This window comes from Strigops habroptila, chromosome 1, assembly GCF_004027225.2.
Source record: "Strigops habroptila isolate Jane chromosome 1, bStrHab1.2.pri, whole genome shotgun sequence".
Lineage (NCBI taxonomy): Eukaryota > Metazoa > Chordata > Aves > Psittaciformes > Psittacidae > Strigops > Strigops habroptila.
In genome coordinates, this window is record NC_044277.2 from 107,393,588 (window position 1) to 107,414,054 (window position 20,467).

A 20,467-nucleotide genomic window follows, 5' to 3' on the forward strand; every position below is an offset into this window, starting at 1 on the left:
AAGGGAAGGTATCTCCCCTAGGAAAACAAAACAAAACCAAAACACAACAAAACCAAAACTGAACATAATTTTGTAATTAGTATCCACAAAGATTATCCCATGGGGTCCATTCTAAATGTGATAGTGACTGGGGGGTGAACTTCGCCAGCCTTTACTTATTGCTGATGCAAACTGACTGACTATTAGGAATTCAGACAAATTGTTCAAGGGAATAGATATCGTAATTAATCAGGGTATTATAATTAATTATAAATTAATGTTTAATGCAAACAGCTATGTCTGGTTTTCCTAAATAGCTAGAGGATCCAATACCCCTTTTCTTTCTTACGCATTTTCTATCAATATCTGCCTTACCAAGCAGGTGGAAGGACAGGGAAGAATGACACACATGGAAATCTGCTGGTTCTAAATCTAAGGCAATTACACGCAGTTCTAGGTCCTTTTGAAAATGTAATTAATGACAATTGATGAGTAACTGCTAGGATTGTGACAATTTGTTCAAATGATCATTTCAACAGGAAAAAGTTTAGACACTTAAGTTGAACAATGGACCTACTCATTCTTACATGTGAATCTGTTCCAGACCAACAAGCATGGAATTCCCCAGTAAAGTATCCTGTGCTTCTCACTTTGCTTTCTCCCATGTAAAACCCCAAAATCTGCCTACACACCTTCCAGCAAAGCTACTTCAGTTACAGTAGTCAGCATATGTAACCATTTTAAAAATTCCCCTCATCCTATTACCAATTTTGGATATGCAAAAGAGAGGAAAAGGGAGTATATGTGTGTAGAGGGAAGCAACACACTGACTTCCATATGAACCATTTATTGAATAAATACATGCATCATAATGTAGAATTACATGAGCAAAAAAGGCAATCTGTACAAAATTGATTACCCTTTGTTCTCATTTAAACTCTCACCATTTGCTGCAGCTCTGATAAAGGATCCAAGACAGAAAATTAAAAGTCTTTTAATCCAAATCCAAGTGATACGCATGCTGATTTGAGTTCAGGTTATACCACTGCGATTATTAAGAAAACTGGTTTTCTTGTCAGTGAAGCGGAGTAATTCTAAAAACAGTTTCAACAGTAGAGAACATGTGTTGGTACATACAGGTAACAAAGCTTATTTATTTTTAGCCATTTCTTAAACATCTTCATATGTCCATATTTTAAGGCACAGGATAAACAAGAACTACATGAAAAGCTGTCAGTTGATACTGAATACATTGACCTGATAATGAGGCGCAGGTTTTGCCCAGAGCAAAAATGATGTTCATCCTTCCTAATTCCATATAAACAGTACAATCAGAATTTGGTAACTATAATACAGAGGTTTGTTTCCACTATTAAAAGAATCAATCTCATCTAGGCAGTCGTATTCTGACCCAAATTCACTCAGGAGAACATTTCTAGAGTTTGGCATCCAGGATTAATTACAGGCAATGGGAATTTACTGTTGCTAAATTACAATGACAATGATAATACAATCTCTTCATTTTAGATTCCCTAAATGGGAACGGGGCTCTCTTAAGAGTCTATCCCTGATTTTAGGTTGAGAGCTATTTTGGAAATCTGTCCTATATACTTTATTCAGTTACTGTGTGCTATCATCTCACATTTACCCAAAAACAGGATTATTTCACCCCTTGAGGCTTTAGAAGACAGAATGTGCACTTTTTTTTGTTCAAGTGCAGTTTTCTAACACCTGTCCTCAGACTCTGCTTAAGACTTGAACACCAAATCAGTTTAACAGCCCATTTGTTGGCTATGGATCAATCTCTGGGGAGTCACTGGGCAAGATGTACAGCAGAAGTTCTTCCATCTCGGGCTGAACCAAGGCAAAAGATAATTACGCTGCACTGCTGCTCTTAGACCTCCTTTATTTAGATCAGCTTTTGCTTTCTGCATTTTCATTGCATTAACAACAATTCTCTGTCTTTCCATTCTTAACATTTTAATGGAAAACTAGCAAAGAAAATATGTATTTTGTAATATATTACATTTTATATGAATACATGAGTGTGTATATATATAGATACTCATACATTCCAATATAGAGTGAAGCCTTCAAATGGAAATGTTTTTTTTTGACAAAGAACCTTGCTCTATTTCCCAGTCCATCAGAAAGTAACAGCAGCAAAATTAAGATTATAAGTTTGTCTTGTATAAAATGTGGCGATCCGAAGGCCATCACTGTATAGAGGTGTACGTGTGTGTGTGTCACACACATCCATGACAAATGTTCGTATTAAACTGAATTTAGACAAACTGAACTGAGTTAATTCTTAAACTTGAAAAAGACAAAAAGCTACATCTATGGTAGGCACTTTGGTACATCTAGTAATGTAGGCATATTCTACATCTAGAATTAAGGTTCTGTCAGTAATCTTACAATAAAGCTAATTTCAGGAGTTTATTTTTCTGCTTTAAAGTTCTTTCTTGGCTGAGAGATCATTCTAGAATCTTAGCTAAATAATATACTTTGTCTAATTGCATACTTATCCAAGAATGAGGGCGTTGGCTCTGAAAGAGCTGAACTGTTCTCTTGGATTCTTAATGCACATTTTCGTAACAGTCTGAGAAAACTTACCAGCAAAAGAAAAATCAGTTCCGAATACAAAAGAAACCTGTCCATAATTCATGAAATTAGAGTTATGAGCTCAGCTATTTAGGCTGATACTCTCCCTCAGTTCTCACCTGTCTACTTTTATCAGTTTGTGCTAATTGTATCACTGCTGTAGTCTTGCAGCAGACTTTGGCAATGCTTCAGTAGAATGCCATGGTTTCTCAGGAAACATCTGTGGACTGCGGAAGTGCATTATTCTCCATGCACCAAACACACTAAGTAGCAATGAAGCAACTGTAAAGACAGCCAGTTTCAACTCAGATTCACACTTTCTTACCTATTGGTGTTCCATTTAAGTATTACAGAAGGTATAGCATAACATACTATTTAGCACAGTATTGTTTAATAAAAACATGTCTTGCACATATGCCTACTGTATGAACTTACACTGCAAGCTGATTTGTATACCTTATAGATCAGTGAAACATGGCAGTAAGAATCGTTCCAAGTGGTTAGAGATTTTGTTTATAATACAGAAAAATCCTTGTCCTCATACCTTCAAAAGGTCACATGTCTAGCACTGTAGAGTACAGGAATAAATAACAAAATCCAAGTGAACCTGTATAATAAAACTGTACTGTTTGTACTCCATTAAATGAAAACTGTAATTTAGAAACTGATTAATGGACCTCATCCTCTATTTATACAATATTTATAGAATTCCCATTTTATTTATAGTATTCTATAGCATGATTTTCCAATAATACATTTATATATAAATATTAAAATGTAAATGTTTTGTACATTTTAAGCTAGCCACACTGGGCCAGAAACACACATAAAGTAAAAATGTTTTTCTGCAGTTTGTTTCTGAGGAATATCACAAAATGATTAAGACCATTGTGCTGCAAAGACAAAAGAGATTCATCTGAAGAAATTAACATGCATTTAGAAGAAAATATCTATATCCTTTACCTAATTTTCTTCTGAATTCAAACCAGCATGAAAGAATTATAAAAAAATAGTATATATTTACACGGTACAGTATTTCTTGGTGAGATATAAAACAAGGCAGGAAAACAGCAGAACATAATCTTTCCACTTTCTAATAGGTACAGCTGTCAAAGATAAATTTAAACACAAATGGTTACTTTACTATTGCACATTACAGTAACGCAAAATTGTTTAGCAAATTAAAATACAAAGTTTAACCAAGAGAAAGGCTATGTCTACATAAAATGATCAAGTGTTATAAAATTATTGGGGATGTGTCTAAGAACTAAATCAGTAAAGCTATAAAAATAATATTGGTACATCTGTGAGAACAACGCTTTAAAAATATATAAAGGTTGGCAAAAGTATGCAAGGGAAATTCCCAGTATCCGTGGGCCTAACTTGCACCATGTGGCCTTGTACCATCTTCTGTTAAATCATACCTGAAAATGAAAACAACATCATTTTTTTTTTGTTTGGTTTTTTAACATTTAGCATGTATTATAAAAACTATTATTAACCCACTAGTTATTAGTATGTGCTATTGTTATTAACAAAGGAAACATTATACTTACCACTGGGTCCAGCCTTTAGCAAGTTCCTCAGATGCCAGAGGTATTAATAACTGTGGAAAGTTAAATTAGCGATCGATTAATTCTGTGTGCCTTTCATCCTGTGTCTTTTAAAGATCAAATCTGACAATCCTGTGAACTACAGTGTAGGTTTTGCCATTAATACACAATGTATTTTACATCCTTGCCATCATAGCTATCTGCCCAACTTGTAGTAAAGTTTCAAGTTGCTGGTTTTGACCTAAAAATCTATACCTTTTAGCGATACGGTGCCAAAGCACCTCACAGGCTTAAATTCTGAACATGGCATATCTTGGCAACAGCAATCGGCTGATGTGTTTATGCTCATAGCCTTCCTAGTAGAACAGGAAACTTAAGAACACCATGATGCACCATGAATGACCATGATTCTGATCTCTCTCATGGTCTTTACAGAGCTCAAATACGGCCATTTGCAAGGGTGTAGAAATTTACCGTTCCTTTTTAGATGCTCCAAATGGCGTGTAGGAAATAGAGTGATTTAATGAGTGCCTATAGAACAGTGAAGTTGTAAACACAAAAGCTGGTTTTGGCACTGGGAACATTTCCAGTAGCAGTTCTCTCTCATGGATTTCACAACCTGGAATTTTAATTACTAAACATACATTTCTTCTGTGCATTTCTCTAAGTACTTTTGCTTGTCTTTCCAGTTTTGTCTAAACATTTTCTGAGATACCACCTGTTCTCTACTGGTTATTTTCTTTCTCTGACTGTATGATTAGTAAGTCTGACATGCAAGTTTCTTTTGTTACTGTGAGCCTCAGAACTTACCATTCTCTAGCAGAGGTTACTGTCTCATCTCTTTATGTCTGTCTCTGCAGTTTGTTCCTTCCCTTACTGGAGCTTGATATCTAAGCCATGTATAGTTTTTCTTAAAAGCTTCATACCTGAATCAGGTGCTTCCGTCAACCCTAACAAGCTCATATCACAAGAGGATTTTAGTCTTATATAATAACGGGCTTGTTGTCACTTACTTTGCCAAGCAGCCCTTTATCTTTGGACAAGAAACCACCACTGTTCTTCACTGCTACATCTAGTGTTCTTCTCTGTACTTCAGGCAAGGAAACACTGAAATCAAATCTGACAGGCAAGGGTGATGCTTTAGAGAGAATTTTGTACCTGAAGTGCAAGTTCAGTTCCTACAGCTAAACAACAATTCAAATAATAACCAAACCACCCCCTCCCCAAACAAAACCTGAGATCTGAGATAAGTGAAGAAAAAGGTCTCACAGTTTAGCCTAAAAATTTTGTTTCATACTACGATCAATATCAACATCAAATGTTTGAGGCTTCTGCTACCTTTGGTCTCTAGAAGCTACTGGTAAAACAAAACAAAATACATAAACAAAACAAGAAAATAGTTAACCACTCACTCTACAGAGAAAAGAATGAGGAATCCTACTATGATAACAGCAACCTCACAACCTCAATCCATTTGTCACTACAGTTCTTAAACAGCTTTATTGCTTTGCAATACATTTTACTTGGAAAGGCACGGTAAAACAAATATATTTCTTGGAATTAATAGGAGAGAGCTGCACTACCAGGAAAACCTACCAGAGCATCTAACTAATGATTTACAGATTTCCTTTGGACTGAATGGACTGAAGTGTTGTTTTCTCAAAATTAACTTTCTGTCTGTAGAGAAAGGTTGTCTTTATTGAAAAGTGATGGGTGAGGGAATAAGAGGCACGCTGTGAGGGAAGCTACCATCAAAAAACTGAGTGCAATGATAAGGATTTTTATGCAACGTAATGTTGCACAGGCTTGCACAACTTTCAACCTATGGGCCAGCATATAACCTACGAGGAAATTTCTTAACTCTCCTGGTTGCGGAGAAGTGCCACCAAGTAGACTGACTGAGCAATTTGATCATGCAAGGACAGTGGCTGGCCAGTCATACTGAGGAGGCAGCATCTATGATCCAGGCAATCAGCCAGTCAGAACTGACATGCTTCCTGGCAGGAAGGGATGCCAACAGCATTGGCCAGCTAAAAGGCACTCAAGTTCTGACTGTCTGCCAGAAGAGCACACACTGCTTCTTAGCTACCAGCACAAAAGGGATGTAACTGTCATAGGATAAGGCAGAAATGAAGAGAGAAGTGGCTGGTAACAGAGCAAGAAAGGCTGTAGTGATAATAGGGAACAGAAGGATAGGAAGAGCTATTATACCAGAAGAGGAAGGTATGATCAAGTCTGGTGGTGACAGCTAGGAGTTTCAACAGCTCATCCATTCAGATAAGCTGAGAAACCTTAATTTGACAGCTTTCTAATTACATGATATAAAACTACTACACGTGGCTTAGAACATACATTTGATCAAACACTGGGTTTAATGTCTTCTTTGATACATGGGTTTTTCTTCTTCCTGATCGTCTCTTATCAGGCAATAAATACATTCGTACATATGGGTCGGATCCTTCTTCTGAAAACGCTATTAGATTTCTGTGACCAGTGAAAAACAAGGAAAAACACTTAGAAAATAAATGAGACATTGCTGAATATAAGCGCCTACAGTACTATTGCTTAATTTAGTACATTAATCAATTGTGGGATATCCTGCACAAAGTATGATGTGCAGGATACAGCTCACAGATAACAGCAATGGGGAAAAAAGTGCCAAGCAGTGATCAGACAAATGTTGAACAAGATCAGATAAATGGTGAACAGACAGCAGAGGTGGGAATACAATGTTTCTTAATTCCAATTCTGAGTTTAGATACGGCTTTCCAAACATCATGCATTTTTGTTATGCCATGAAAAATTCAGTCTCTTAGAAGCAGCTTTCAGACACTGTTGATAAAAATCTACATGCCATTTTAATTTAAAATCTGACAGAAACATAATAAATACAAAATCACAGCAAAATCTTCAACAAAGGTTTCATTGATTCTGAGTATAGTTCTGTATGGTTTTGTATTTACACACAATTACAATCAGTATGTTATTTTAAAAATAACAAAGATCTTCCAGACAACCAATTTAAGAAAAGTCAAGATACGGCAAAGTTTACAAAGAAATATGCAAAAAAAAGAAAATTGGTATTCTATGCTCACCTGCAGGAATGCACTACCACAATCAGTTTGTTTCTTTGTGAACTATGACGAATTGTTAGCTGAATCTGTCCTAATGGAGACTGCCCCAGAGTTGTTCCACTGCAGGAAATAGTAGAACATTACAGTTAGTTTTTAAAATTCATATTTAAAGTAAGACCTAACTGAAATAAATGTGCAGTAGTTTTTCTAGAAATCATGTATTATGCATTTAACTTTTCACTAGATCAGTGTGAAAGAAGAGAGCACACATTAGCATGTGAGCATATCTTCGTCAGTTTCTTGTACTTCAATTCCTTGTCCAGCAGCTCTGCTCCCCAAAACAAGCTAGGTATTCTTGTCAGGTTAGAGGTCAGCTGCTCTTCAGTACTTTGAAAACGGTTATCAACAAAGAACTTGCTTACCCTAAAATAAGCATTAAAACAATATCTAGGAAACTGGAAAGAATAATGGCACAAACTATAAAGGAAGCTTGCCTATGGCTGGCTGGGAAACAATTAGAAGACCAGCTCATTCTTTTCTAAATTCTCTGACATAGAAATATAGATATATTGGGATTAAAATAGTGATACTTAAACCCATTTACTGTCTCAAAATGCTCAAATCACAGTATAAACACAGCAATTTTACTTTTATGTAGCTCATGCCACATTGAAAATAAGATTAGAATCAATTTACGCATATAATTACAGGTCACGCTTAAATAAAAAGCAAGCACCATGTTTAAGAATTTCCATTTGAAAGAATGGCCAATATTTGCAGAGTTCCCTCATCTCTATGAAATGCTTATTTTAGTTTGTATAAACTGACTATGAGTATTTTCTGTTTCACGCAGGACAGTCTGTGACATGCTTGGCATTTCTCAACCACCTGAAGATTATCTTAACTGCAAAGGAGAGGCGTGTCTCTCTTGTTAATAGCTACTACAAAGTGATTGCTCCATTAAAATTCCCAAGTAATTCATGTTAAAAACTAGAGTGAAGCATTTCAGTTCAGTACTTTCTTAGTTAAAATAATAAAATTAAAAAAAAAATCAAGCACCATGGAGCCTGCAGTAAAGGACCGCCTTGGCCATAGCTTTAGCACTGTTATCAGAGGGGAAAGTATGAAATTTGTGTATTAAATAGGGAGTAGTATTTCAACATTTAGCATAATTAACAAAGTCTAACTCTGTTTTGTGCCAGAAGAGAGACTGACAAACTGAAGACTAGACAGAAGACCACCATAATGATAAATGAGGGACTGGAACACATAAGCAGATGGTGAAGGAAACGGGTTTGTACAAACTGAAGAGAAAGCAAACGGCCGATTCAATTGCAGTCTTTCACTGCTTCAGACATAGAGAAGGCTGAGTCAGATTCCTCATGGCTGTGTACAGTAAATAACAAGAAGCCACAGTCAAGCTGCAGCAAGATAAATTCCAATTGGAAACAAGGAAAAACATTTTCACAGTGGAGTTGTTAAGCGCTGTAATTTGCTGAGAAATTTTACCGAATCTCCATCCTTGGAGATATACAAAACTTGTTTGGACAAGGTCCAAGAGACCTGATCTAACTTGGAAGTGAGATTTGTTTTGAGCAGGGAGCTGACTAGACCTCCAGAGGTTCCTTCCAATCTGTATTACTGTATTGATTCTATGAACTCTGGTAGAAAAAAAAGAGGAATCGGTTCAATCCTTTACAAATAAAAATTAAAATCTTTCTACTTTGATTCATAGAGAAGCTACATGAATTAATGGTTTCCATTCTCCTATTCAGAGCAGAATGGCTGCTCAGCTATCTTTACTGGTAAGTATAGCTGCCTGTTAAGGGAAGTAAAAAAAAAATAGACAATTTAGGAAAGCATAGCTGCAGCAATTCTCATTAATTGAGTAGTAACTGACTATTCATTTAATATTCTTTATAGTCAACCATCCCTCTGAGTAATTTAAAAAGACCAGCTATATTCAGCTTAATTGGCTTAATATTAATGCTAATAGGATTCAGTGGTGAAACAGGCAACTATTGCCATGAAAGTGATTAATGTTTTATCAAAAAATATCCTTCCCTTTTGCCATCCCATTCTTTTTAGCACTAGATAGTGTATCTTTTAGAACAAGGTGGACTCTATCTTGCAGATCAGTGCAATGGTAATATAACATCCAAGTGCAGAATCTAACTGAGGTATTAGGAGGAAGCAGAATATCACTATGACTGATTTTCAAATACCATGCTCAAACTGCAACAGTAAAAAATATTACTGAAATGCAAACTAAGCATTCTGGCTGCACTGACGATGTTCTTTATAAATCAACTTAGATGTATTGCAAAACCAAGTAATTAATGCCATACTTTTCAAGCTGTCGTAGCCTTTGCCGTAGCTCCTGGGTGGCGATAGGCAGAGATATGTCTGAGGCTATGCTAGGAGTGGGTTCTTTGACTGAGAGGTGACTGGGAGAATAAGAGAAGTTAGAGGCATGAAGACTGGAGGAACTTCGGCTGAGATCTGTTGGCCACTGAGGGCTGGCATTGGGAGGCTGACTTTTTTCAGCAGTATCAGTCTTTTTATCACTATCAGTCACTGGGGAAGCTGGAACAGGTTTGTGTGAATCAGATGGTGGTGAGACAGGAACCTGAGGCTTAAAAGATGATTTTCTTGCATCTTTGGAAAGAGACGGCCTTTTTACTTGGGCTGAGTGTTGATGATCTGGAGATCTTGCTTGTTTTTCAAGAGAAAGGACCTAGATACAGTAAAAATACACACCATGTTACTATTTTCTAGTGTAAAAAACAGGAACAGATTTGTTTCTACAAGAGTACTGGTTGGTGACAACTTGTGAAGTATGGACACTAAAGCAGGACCAAAAATATTCATACTTACACTCATTCACTCTACAACAGGAAACCTTTTGCACAGCAAAACACATATTCATTTTTTTTGTAGCAACTGCAGTAACTATAAACCAATGTAAAATTATCCATTCATTTAGAATTATTCTCCTCATTATTCCCTTCCCATATGCTACACACTTCTGGTACAAGTGCTATTTACTTTGCAGTTCTGGCCATGTAGAAAGCTATTCTATAATTTTTTTCTTACTACCTTTTGAAATTTAAACCTACCTCACAAGTTCTTCTCACTCACTTTCTTTACTTTCATTTATTAATTACAGGTAAGCAATAAAGTGCTTTAGAAAAGAACAAATAACAGAAGTTAACAGAAGTTTGACAGTGTTTGTCTTCAAAACTCCAATGTGCTTGAAAGATGGTCTGAATTTTTCTAGTACTACGAAGATTCTTCCTTTCCCTATAAACTTTATTTTTTTAAGTCAACATGATGTCAGTTCCATATCTGTAAGACAAAGGTGATTTCATTGATCTATAGCCTGCTGAGCATAAGAGACTTGAAGGAATTCAGATTCCAAATGTGATCGCCAAACCTAAACCCATGGGGAACCTCAGTCTTAATGTAGCTAGTTACTGTTTTGTTTGGAGCTTTTCCTGGTTTTGAAATAGAATGTATTTAAACTAGAGGTTATCTTTATGTATTTGATAGCACTGCCACAAGTAAGGACACTTGGCATTGTGACACCCAAGGGAATACAGTATCTTCTTCATAAAGCTAGAAGACTACAAGCCACAGTAGTTTTAAATACGGTCTCAGATATTTACAATGGGAAAGTTTTAGAGTACCCTGAGTGCAATCTTCATGTTTATAGTGCTGTTTGGACCGGAGTTGCTCAGGTGGAACCGCTGATGCATAGTTAAATCTTCACTCTCTAGCAACTGGCTTAGAGGCAGTTTGAAGTTCCCCAAAGAACACTGGTGCTGTTCATCCCTCACCTGAAGAAACACAGAAGCTAAGTCATTTTGTATCATCTGCTTCGTAAGAATTCAGAGAAAGAAAAAGAAATTACAGTTTTATTTAAAAACAAAAAATCCAAACATTATCAAATGCAGTTTGTTCTTAAACCAAATTTCCCTGATCATAAGATTACTTTACTTTGAAGAAGTAAATATACTCAATGCCTAGTTTCTTCATTCCTTTCTACAGCAAAAGACAGAAAACTAACCATCACATCTACATCTACCTGACCCTGGATCAAAATAACTACATGGTTTTGAAACAGTCTGTGCAAAAATAAATTCCCTGAATTGTTGGAGGAAGAGTAATCATTTCCACTTCAGTCTATCTAAGTTACATGTCAGCAGTATAACAGGATACAGTATTTGGATAAAGCAAAGACTTCCTTGGGATGAGAAGAAACAAATTAGCCACACATAACAGCAATTTCTACTAGCAGTTAAGACTACTAGTTAGAAACAAGTATCAAAATTTACTTCTTTTTTTCTATTTTTTTTTTAAGCAAGACAACCATCAACTATGTTCTGGTGAGAGATTGGTTATTGGTCTTTCTTAGTTTGAGTAGTAAATGCAAATAAATATTTCACAGCTTGGTCTAAAACACTTTAAGGATGTTCACAGTATATTCAGTCTCATCTGATAACAGCCTACAATGTCTGAGCATTACTACTACAATGTCTTAGAAAAGAAAGGTATCTTGAGAGAGTGAGACAACATACCTCAACTTCGAGATCTTGTCTTTTGGGATTGTGTACAAAGAAAGTAAAGTTTTCCTCCCATACTGGTTCATTGGTCTTGTATCGAATCTAAAGTTAGAGAACAGGAAGCATTCAAATTATAAAATGTTTTTGTCCAAGAAAGCAGTGTCAAGAGTTAGGTACATTTTTCATTTTGGCTTTGCAAAATTTATGTCTGAAACCTGACATATTTCAACAAAGGCCAAGTGGGATCTACCCAAGACATATATAATATCACATACAAATTTAAACACAGGACATGTAAGAGAATATGTTTTGCGTTAAAGTTGCTGCATGTAAAGTAAAAGTCCCGCTGAAGAACCATTACTTCACACTAGTCTATGAACAAATACAAGGTCTTCGGACTGGCACATTCTCTCTCATCTCATGCTTCTATATAAGGGCTGAACTAAGTGAAACTCCTAGAGAAGAATATTTTCCTTTCTAATCTCCGTATAACCATGTGGAAAATTTCACTGTCAAATCTCACTGCTTTCAGCAACCCATTAATGGAGGAGGAGGCAAGGAGGGCTGGAGAGGGAGTGAAAAAAAGTGCTTATAAAAAAAACCAAACTATCTCCAGGAACTTGGAGAACTTGTATTTCTATCTCCATTCTCTAATAGGTATCAAAATTAAGACTGCATAGAAGATCTGGTTTATGCTTTCTGACAATTCTTGACAGGGCATGAAAAAGCCAAATTAGGTGTCCTTTTGGCTCACTGATACTTTTAATTAAAAAAAAAAAAAAAAACCCACAAAAAAAAACCCAACAACAAACCAAACAAAACCCACCCATATTGCACATATCTACCTATCTAGGTATCACTTCTCTGTTGCTATTTTAAAGAGCTGTTTGAATGCACAGAGGTTAGTTATGGACAAGACAACAGGTATGTTGAATGCCTTGGGTCAGAATCAGAGGGATCACCGTGTCCTCATGACAGGCACTTATTTACAGAACCCTGATTAAGAACAAGAGATGTATGATGCCTTCTTCAGACAACTCAAGGCTGTCTCAGGTCTGCAGAACCAGGTTCTCTCCAAGAGATTTAACTACTCTCATGCTTTCTAGGAAAGCAGCAGAGTAGAGCACAATCAACTTAATATTTTGTGCTAGGAAAACACCTACTGTTGTGTTACGGTTGTTCTCAGTCATTGAATGTGTTGACTATGGTGTTCTTCTGAATCTACTACTAAAACATGAGGAATATTGGCTTGCAGATATGACTGTCAACAGCAGCCTCAGCTACAATGACCTTAAGATTACAGAGCTTAAAATCCTAGGGGCATGAGGAAAACAAATAGCAGAATAAAAGCTCTAACTCTCTTATTCTGTAAATTTTCAAATCTTGGTCAGTATTTTGAAGCCTATTGTTTACCCACACTGTTATTTATATAATTACTAATGTAGGAATCCCAGTTGCAGATCACAACCTACTGCGGAAGGACATCTAAAAATAGTTAAAAATCCTGTCTCAGACAGTTTAAATTGAGTAAGCACTTGTTGGCAATTTCAGTTCTGCTGGTAACTTTTAACGCAGTGCATATGCTCAATGGCTTGATAGCCAATGCCAAGACACAGAGCCAAGTATAAGGAGTAGGAACTTACCTTACTTTCCTGTGCCTTGTGTCCAACTGACAGCAAAACAAGTGGGTTGGGATTGCTGTTCATTTTCTTTCCTGACTGATAGAGAAAAAGCAAAAGCTTTGCCTTCAGAATAAAGCAAAATCTCTCTCCCCTGAAACTTCAGTATTTGCATCTTAAAATTACAAACTATGCATTTTACCATATGCTTATCTATTATTCTCAGTATTTTATTCAACGGGCTTGAAGGGCAGACTAGCTAGCAATTGGTGAATACATTAACACGAAGGCATTCAACTACCCTAAATATGCTGAAGCAAAATGGTACAAATAAGCAGGAGTTTTAGACTCCTTTCCATTTGGTTTGAATTAAATTGGTAAGGTGCAAATTCTTACCCTTTAATGAGCATTACAACCCCCAAAGCTAATGAAGCATAGTTGAAACTGCAAAATGAATACTGCATGCAGATGGGAGATAATGGAGAAAGCACAATCTCAGGAAGCTTTAGCTACATTGCAGTAACATTATTAAACTGGATGTAATATCAGAACATTGATATTCTCCTCTTTTCAGTTTGAGAAGATGCACTATAATGTACTTGATGTATATTTCTACAGTTTACCAAATACCCTTTATTAGAGAATCAACCACCTGCCATATCTGAGCCTTGCTCACCAGCTGTATAGCATTACATCAAACTGTGAAAATAAACATCAGTTTAGAAACAAATTATGTACACAAAGGAACATTCCCAACTACATGTTTCTTTCACAAATTTTAAATTAACCTAACAAAAATTTAACTCAGAAAGAAAAGTTAGACATGAAAGTTAATCATCTCAAGCAGGTGTTAATGAAGTTTTAAAAGCTTTGAAAATACAGTATACATGGTTAATAATATACTTTGAATTCTACCATGTAGGAAATTGTACAGGTCAGGAATGTAAACAGAATTAGTTAAAATCTACTTAATGCATGTAAGGTCACAATTACAACCAAGTGATTCAAATATTTTATATTTTTAAATTAAGAATGTGCATATTTTAGATATTTTTGGATCTCAACTTACATTTTGGACCACCATACTTCCACTAATATTACTTGACTTTAAAGTGACACACTGCCTATAACCATACTTTCCTTTAGGAAAAAAGCTTTTAAGAAAGCACTCCTTTCTTGGATGAATGCCGCACTTCTTTTTATTGTGATTTCTAACGGACTGTGTATAGCTCTCATCAAAAACAACAGAATACAAAGGCTTAAGGAACAGAAAGTCAGATTACACTCCAACTGATTGTGCTTAAAAATGATGGGTGACATATGTTTCATTTTTCTTTTGTCCATAAAGGTGCCTGAAACTCCCTTTTCTTTGTAAAATGATGAAACTGCAGTAGTTGACCAAAAGACCCTGTTGCTTATGTTGATATGTAAATACAAATAATTTCAATTCATGCTAAATAGGTAGCAATATGTACGCACACATATAACACATCTCTAATACCTGCTACTGACAGATTTGCTGTTGACAGACTATTAGAGACTGCCTCTTGTCCAAGTTCCTTCAGCTGAGAACGTGGTTTACGCATTCCAAGTCTGCCTCTCAACTCTATGTTTTCTGTGTGAAAAAGCTGGGCTAAATTTATTTAGTATTTATATAAAAGATGTAAAGCCTTCCAGAAAGATCTTGCAGAAATAAGACTACTTCAAAACATGTCAGAGATTGATTTTCTTGTTTAGTCATTCAGAGTTGACCAACTCAGTATGTAAAAGATGTCTTAGCTTTCATGTCGGCTTTGTTCTTTAGCCACTACTTCAAATTAGCTCTCAGGGCTACTTTTTACCCCAGTCTTCTAAAGCAGCCCATACTCCACTCAACTGATTTAAAATTCCGATTACCACAGACCACAGTATTTTACCAATGTCTTGACCACTTTTCAAACCAAATTTAAGTAAAACGGAATTGCACTAAATATATATCTGGCAACAGAAATTCCACCCACTGTTTGAAGTGTTGCAGGCATTTGTGCTTTTCTAGTTAATTTTGTGACCTTAAATGGACAACTATATTAGTTTTACCTTTAGGGCTTTCTGAACAGCAGACTTCTTCAAGCCATCAGGGTTAAATTCTAATGGATTATGCTTTTAAGTCAGGAGAGAATGAACACAGGAAGGGTTAATAAGTCATGCAATGAAGCAATTTCACTCGGTTAATTAATTATGACATGACAACATAGGACAAAGCAGGGGGGAAAAAACCTAAAAGAACCCCAAAAATCTTGCAAACAGAACAATGAAGAAACCACAACAACAGGGTGGGGAAAAAAAAATTAAAAAAAACGCAAAACTGTTGAAACTTCCTCTTTTTTTTTTCCCCTCTTGTCCTCTGAATGTTTGTATTCTGCTTTAAAAAACTAACATACTCACTTTCAGTCCACTTACATTTCCCTTACCAGGTTTTTTTACAAGACAGTCTGTTGGACATAAGGCAGACAATAAAACCTGCCTTCCGAATGAACCTTTTTTAAATGTTAAGTATATTTTCACAGCATAGAAGCTTCTCTGATGATAAATCAAGAATTGTGTGAAGGACGCCTTTTATAGGAGAAATTACAACACTCTAAGTATCAATAGTACTTAGATCATTATAAAAGTCAAAGTCATCCGAGCCCCTTCAGCAGATGAATGATACAAGCACTGCACGCTAACTAGAATGAAGGTCTACTAATTTACTCAGTTGAATGAAGACATGCAAATATGCTAACAATAGGAATTTGAACTGATTTAGCAGGACAAAACTTCTGCCTACTTTCCATTAATTAAGCAGATTTTAAAATTTCATTTTAAGAATATTGTTCTTCAAGTGGTACATGTAAAGTACAAAAATATTACAGAAAATTTGCATTCAACTCATAAGAAATGATTTCAGGAAATACAAATTCGAAATAAAACAGACTTCAAGTTAGTAAACTTATGGCTGGCTTTTTCTTTAACCACAAACTATTGTTTCAAGGGAGAATTCTGCTTTAAAAGCTGTAGTATGCAGAAATAAAAGGACTGTATAATGGCCTTTTTAAACATGCTGATTTATGAACAGGAACTGGTATTATTAATGCTCTGCCAAAAGAAATGCCTTCCTGAAATTCAATTTCAAAATTGACTAAAATTTGAAGAGAGGTTTAACCTTTATGCAGAATTTTTTTTTACATTTTCTTTTGGAATGTCATATCCTGAAGTTAGCCAATATATATTACGAGATTCCTGGCATTCAGCTTTAGAACATACAATGTGATGAAACTGGAGAAAACCCAAAATAAGGTTTGGCTGGTTTTGTGACTTTTTTTTTTAATCATTATTTTTATTAAAATAAAATTAAGGAATCTTGCACAGCTATTTATCTGATATGTTAGGGACTTACTATTGTGCTTAAAGACATTCAAAGATGAAGACTGCACCATATCCCTAAGCCATATCAATCCTAATGCTTAACTACCCTTTCATTAGAATTTTTTTAATGCCCAACAGGTATGTTCCTTGCTGGAGTTTAAGCACTGTTTCGTGTTTTCTGACCAACATGAAAAAGCCACTTTGTTTGCAGCAGCCTTGTATCATTTCCATTCCTACCTTTACTTCTTAAGGCAAAACTCTTTTCCTCTGCTACTCACATTTACTGGCTTTCTCATTATCATCACTGCAGTCCTCCAGATCTTAAATTGCTGCACCCAAACCCAGGGCCATAGTAATGGCTAAGTAGAACAGAAGGATTAGTTCATATATCTTAGAGGCTACATTCCTCTCTCATATATATTAGTGTTGTGTTTGTCTTTCATAGTAATATTATAGAGCACTACTACCATTCTATTTCCGTAGGGCTGTCCATCAGACAACTGTTTCCATCTCATATTTATTTGGGTGCAGTGACTGTCCTCTATGGAAAAGTACCTTATTTTTTCAGATTGTATCTGCAATTCATCAAGATAATTTTGAATCCTCAACTTACTGGCCATCTTTCTTCACATTCATACCTGCATATCCAGTACACATCTTTTTTGCCTCTATAATATTATTTCAAATAATTTTAAAAGTCAAAACCAAACCTATGTGGTCAATTATAAAGGCAGGCAACCAGTGATTCCTGGATATTGAACATGCATCAATTCCTCTGGAATCATAGCAAGGATAGGCCAAGAGGGACATCAGCTGGGGCAAATACTGTTTAAGCCAGACTTCAGGTTTCAAGGGAAGGAGCTGCAGGTCCATGAGGGTGGTGGCTGAAAGGCTGGGTAGGAGGAGACTAGAAGAATAAAAGGGAGTATTCAATATAAAAAGCCAAGAAAAGGTCTTGCCTTGGATAAGACAAAATTGTCCTGCTGTGGTTCTGAGTGTCTGTGCAGTTATGGGAAAAGGGGATGGGTATCCAAGAACTATACTGATAACTGACACAGTGGAATAAATCATATTTCAGGCTAGCATTCCCTAACAGCCAGTGACATTTGCAGTAAATCCTAATAACAAATCCATAAATTACACCTCAACTAACAAGCTGTTTTGTTATTAAGCCAAATCCTAATTCTATATGCTTTAGAGTACAACTCATTACTTCTGTTGACTCACTGCCTTCTTGGGGTTAAAATGGGGCTTTAGAAGTTCCTAAAACTGTGAATGCATCCTCAATTGATAACCAGAAGACTCTCATTGATCTGTAAAAGGCAATTTAAAATATGGATAATTTTTATGTTATACAGACACCAAATTGAAAGGAAGAGTGTCATGAACTAATGATAACCTATCATAAATCTAGTGTTACTTTCGGAAATTCTAAGAACTCTATTCATACTCCTTAACCAGATAATTCAGATTTAGAAGGGTAAATGCCTAAATTAGATGTCATAAATCTAGATTCCCAGCAGTCAATAAAACTGTCTAGTAAAAGCACTCAGGGCATTGGATTTTCCTCTCCCTTTACAAAGCAAGTCTCCTTTTTAACACTTCCCCACCCCAAGTAACTCACGTTACATATTAATTAAATATCTGAACTTGCTGGTGTGAATGTTTGCATAACACCTTGTGTTTAAAGATGCCCTGAAAAGATGATGCAGTTTTACGACTGCTGAAGATGTTATTACTTCTGATCTGCTACAGTTCTCTCCTCTATCCTGGCCTCCAGCCATAAATCTCATCCTCTAGCTTGCTGCAAGACTAGCACCCACACAAGTGCAGAACAAGGCAGCCAACTGTGCTGTTGAAGGAAATCCAGAACTGGCTATCTTAAAATGGTTGCTATTCCACTGACTCACAAATTGCTTCAGGGATTTGGAAACTTTTGACCAATGTCTAAAGACATGCTGTTACACATAAAACACATGTTCTAATGCTAAGACCCTAAGATCAATCAGGGCTATCTTTATCAAGCATTTTTAATTTTTTTCTTAATTATTATTTTTAGAATGTATCTAGTATTTTTGTAACTAAAAGCAACAGCAACTACGTATCAGTTTTAATACCAAAATAACTGAACCATAGCTTATGAACTGAGTTTCTTATTCACTTGATTTTAACAAGATTTGGAACAGATATAACTTTTTTCATACTTGGAGATGAACTTCTGCACAAAAGCTAACTGAATGGCCTACAGAAAAGGAGTTTTGCAGGGATTTGGGAAGGGCAGGGAGGAGATGTTTTTAAATCCAGGTTTATGATATAAGCCAAAAGTAGCCAGCCGGCAATGAATTTATCTGCACAGTCTACAAAAGCATACCCACATCTCTCTGGCAAAAGAGTTCTTATTCTGAACAGATTCTTATTCAGATACCAAGGTTGTGGTTACAGATTAAGTGTAAGATACTCAGAGGCTCATTAGGTAGTAATAACCTTGTAACATTAAATTCAAGAAAAAAATATTAATTGGTAGTTCTTCCTAGCCTGGAGTTTCCCAACTAGAGACTAATTTCAAAAAAAGAAAAGGAGCTTGGGAATTTGCAAAACAAGGAACATCATGGAGTGAAATAGAATTTACAAGGGAATTTATAGTTTGGGGAGCACAAAAAACTACACCCATTTTTAAAGCAATACTTGAACCAGTGTGGAGAGGTTGCAAGTTCTTACAAACATTGAGTACATCACCTTTTAAAGAAACTATAGGGATGTTGGTTGTGATATTTAATTTCTTTGCAATAAAAGCTAACGATTCACAAGCACACAGTGTGCTAGTACAGTATGCATTTTAATTCTCAATGAATCAGCTTTTTCAACAAACTTATCTTGGGTTTTTATCATAAAAAGTTAATTACTTACCCAATGATATGCTGATCAATGAAATTTAAGTAGCCTTTAAAATGCAATAAAAATAGCACAAAAACAATGCACACTTGTTGAAACCATGCAGCAAAACAAATTGCATGCTCTCATTCCACTAGAGTGAGTGGCTTTAGTAGCACTAATCCACACTCTGGCAGATAAAAGGTACAATACAAATAATACCAGAGAACTCACAAATAGTGCTCTATAGAGTGAGGTAGTGTTTTCACAAAAGACTAGTCCCGATGCTCTCCTCTCTTTTAAGTATCCACACCCAAAGTTTCCCTCGTAGATACTCTTAGGAAGATGGAAATGGAAGGAGAAAGCAGAGTGATGGGATTGTGGCAGAATGAATGCATAAGCAGCTTTACTACACAGAAAAGTTAAGGAAAACAGTCAAAAGATTCCAGAGAAAACAGCAAATAACAAAAAGTAAGTAAATATTTGTCATTACAAATAGTTTCATCTGTTAAATGACTTTCTGTAATGCAGCATGATGAAAAGTTTTTTTATTTTTATTTTTTATTATTATTCAAATATATTAACCCATTTTCCAACCTTACTCTTGATAGTGCAGATTTATATGGCAGATCCAAGTAGGTAAATTTAGAGACCAGCCTTCTACGCTGTTTCTATTTCCCTTGAAACATAAATCAACTTCAGGTAAATCATCCCAGTGTCTGCAAAACCCACAACTACAATGCATCTATGCAAAAGAAATGTCTGTGCTGGGGATTATCCACTATAACTCAAAGAAAACAAACTTGATGACAAGCTCT

The 20,467-nt window shown here is 35.8% G+C and overlaps 1 protein-coding gene across 3 annotated transcripts in view; it reads right to left on the reverse strand.

Moving 5' to 3' along the window:
* Positions 1-806: 806 nt before the first annotated feature.
* ESYT2 (extended synaptotagmin 2) overlaps positions 807-20,467 on the reverse strand; it is a 77,348-nt gene continuing 57,687 nt past the window's right edge. The window contains exons 14-24 of one of the 3 annotated variants that reach the window (XM_030486591.1): positions 19,884-19,985; positions 15,471-15,533; positions 13,419-13,493; positions 11,791-11,877; positions 10,900-11,049; positions 9,559-9,947; positions 7,232-7,330; positions 6,489-6,620; positions 5,150-5,255; positions 4,140-4,189; positions 807-4,007 (exon numbers count right to left, since the gene is read on the reverse strand). In XM_030486591.1, the coding sequence (XP_030342451.1) occupies positions 3,962-4,007; positions 4,140-4,189; positions 5,150-5,255; positions 6,489-6,620; positions 7,232-7,330; positions 9,559-9,947; positions 10,900-11,049; positions 11,791-11,877; positions 13,419-13,493; positions 15,471-15,533; positions 19,884-19,985 (1,299 nt within the window). In that variant the 3' untranslated portion in view covers positions 807-3,961. The remainder of the gene's footprint in view (positions 4,008-4,139; positions 4,190-5,149; positions 5,256-6,488; positions 6,621-7,231; positions 7,331-9,558; positions 9,948-10,899; positions 11,050-11,790; positions 11,878-13,418; positions 13,494-15,470; positions 15,534-19,883; positions 19,986-20,467) is intronic. The other 2 variants (XM_030486601.1, XM_030486610.1) reach the window with 2 other exon arrangements.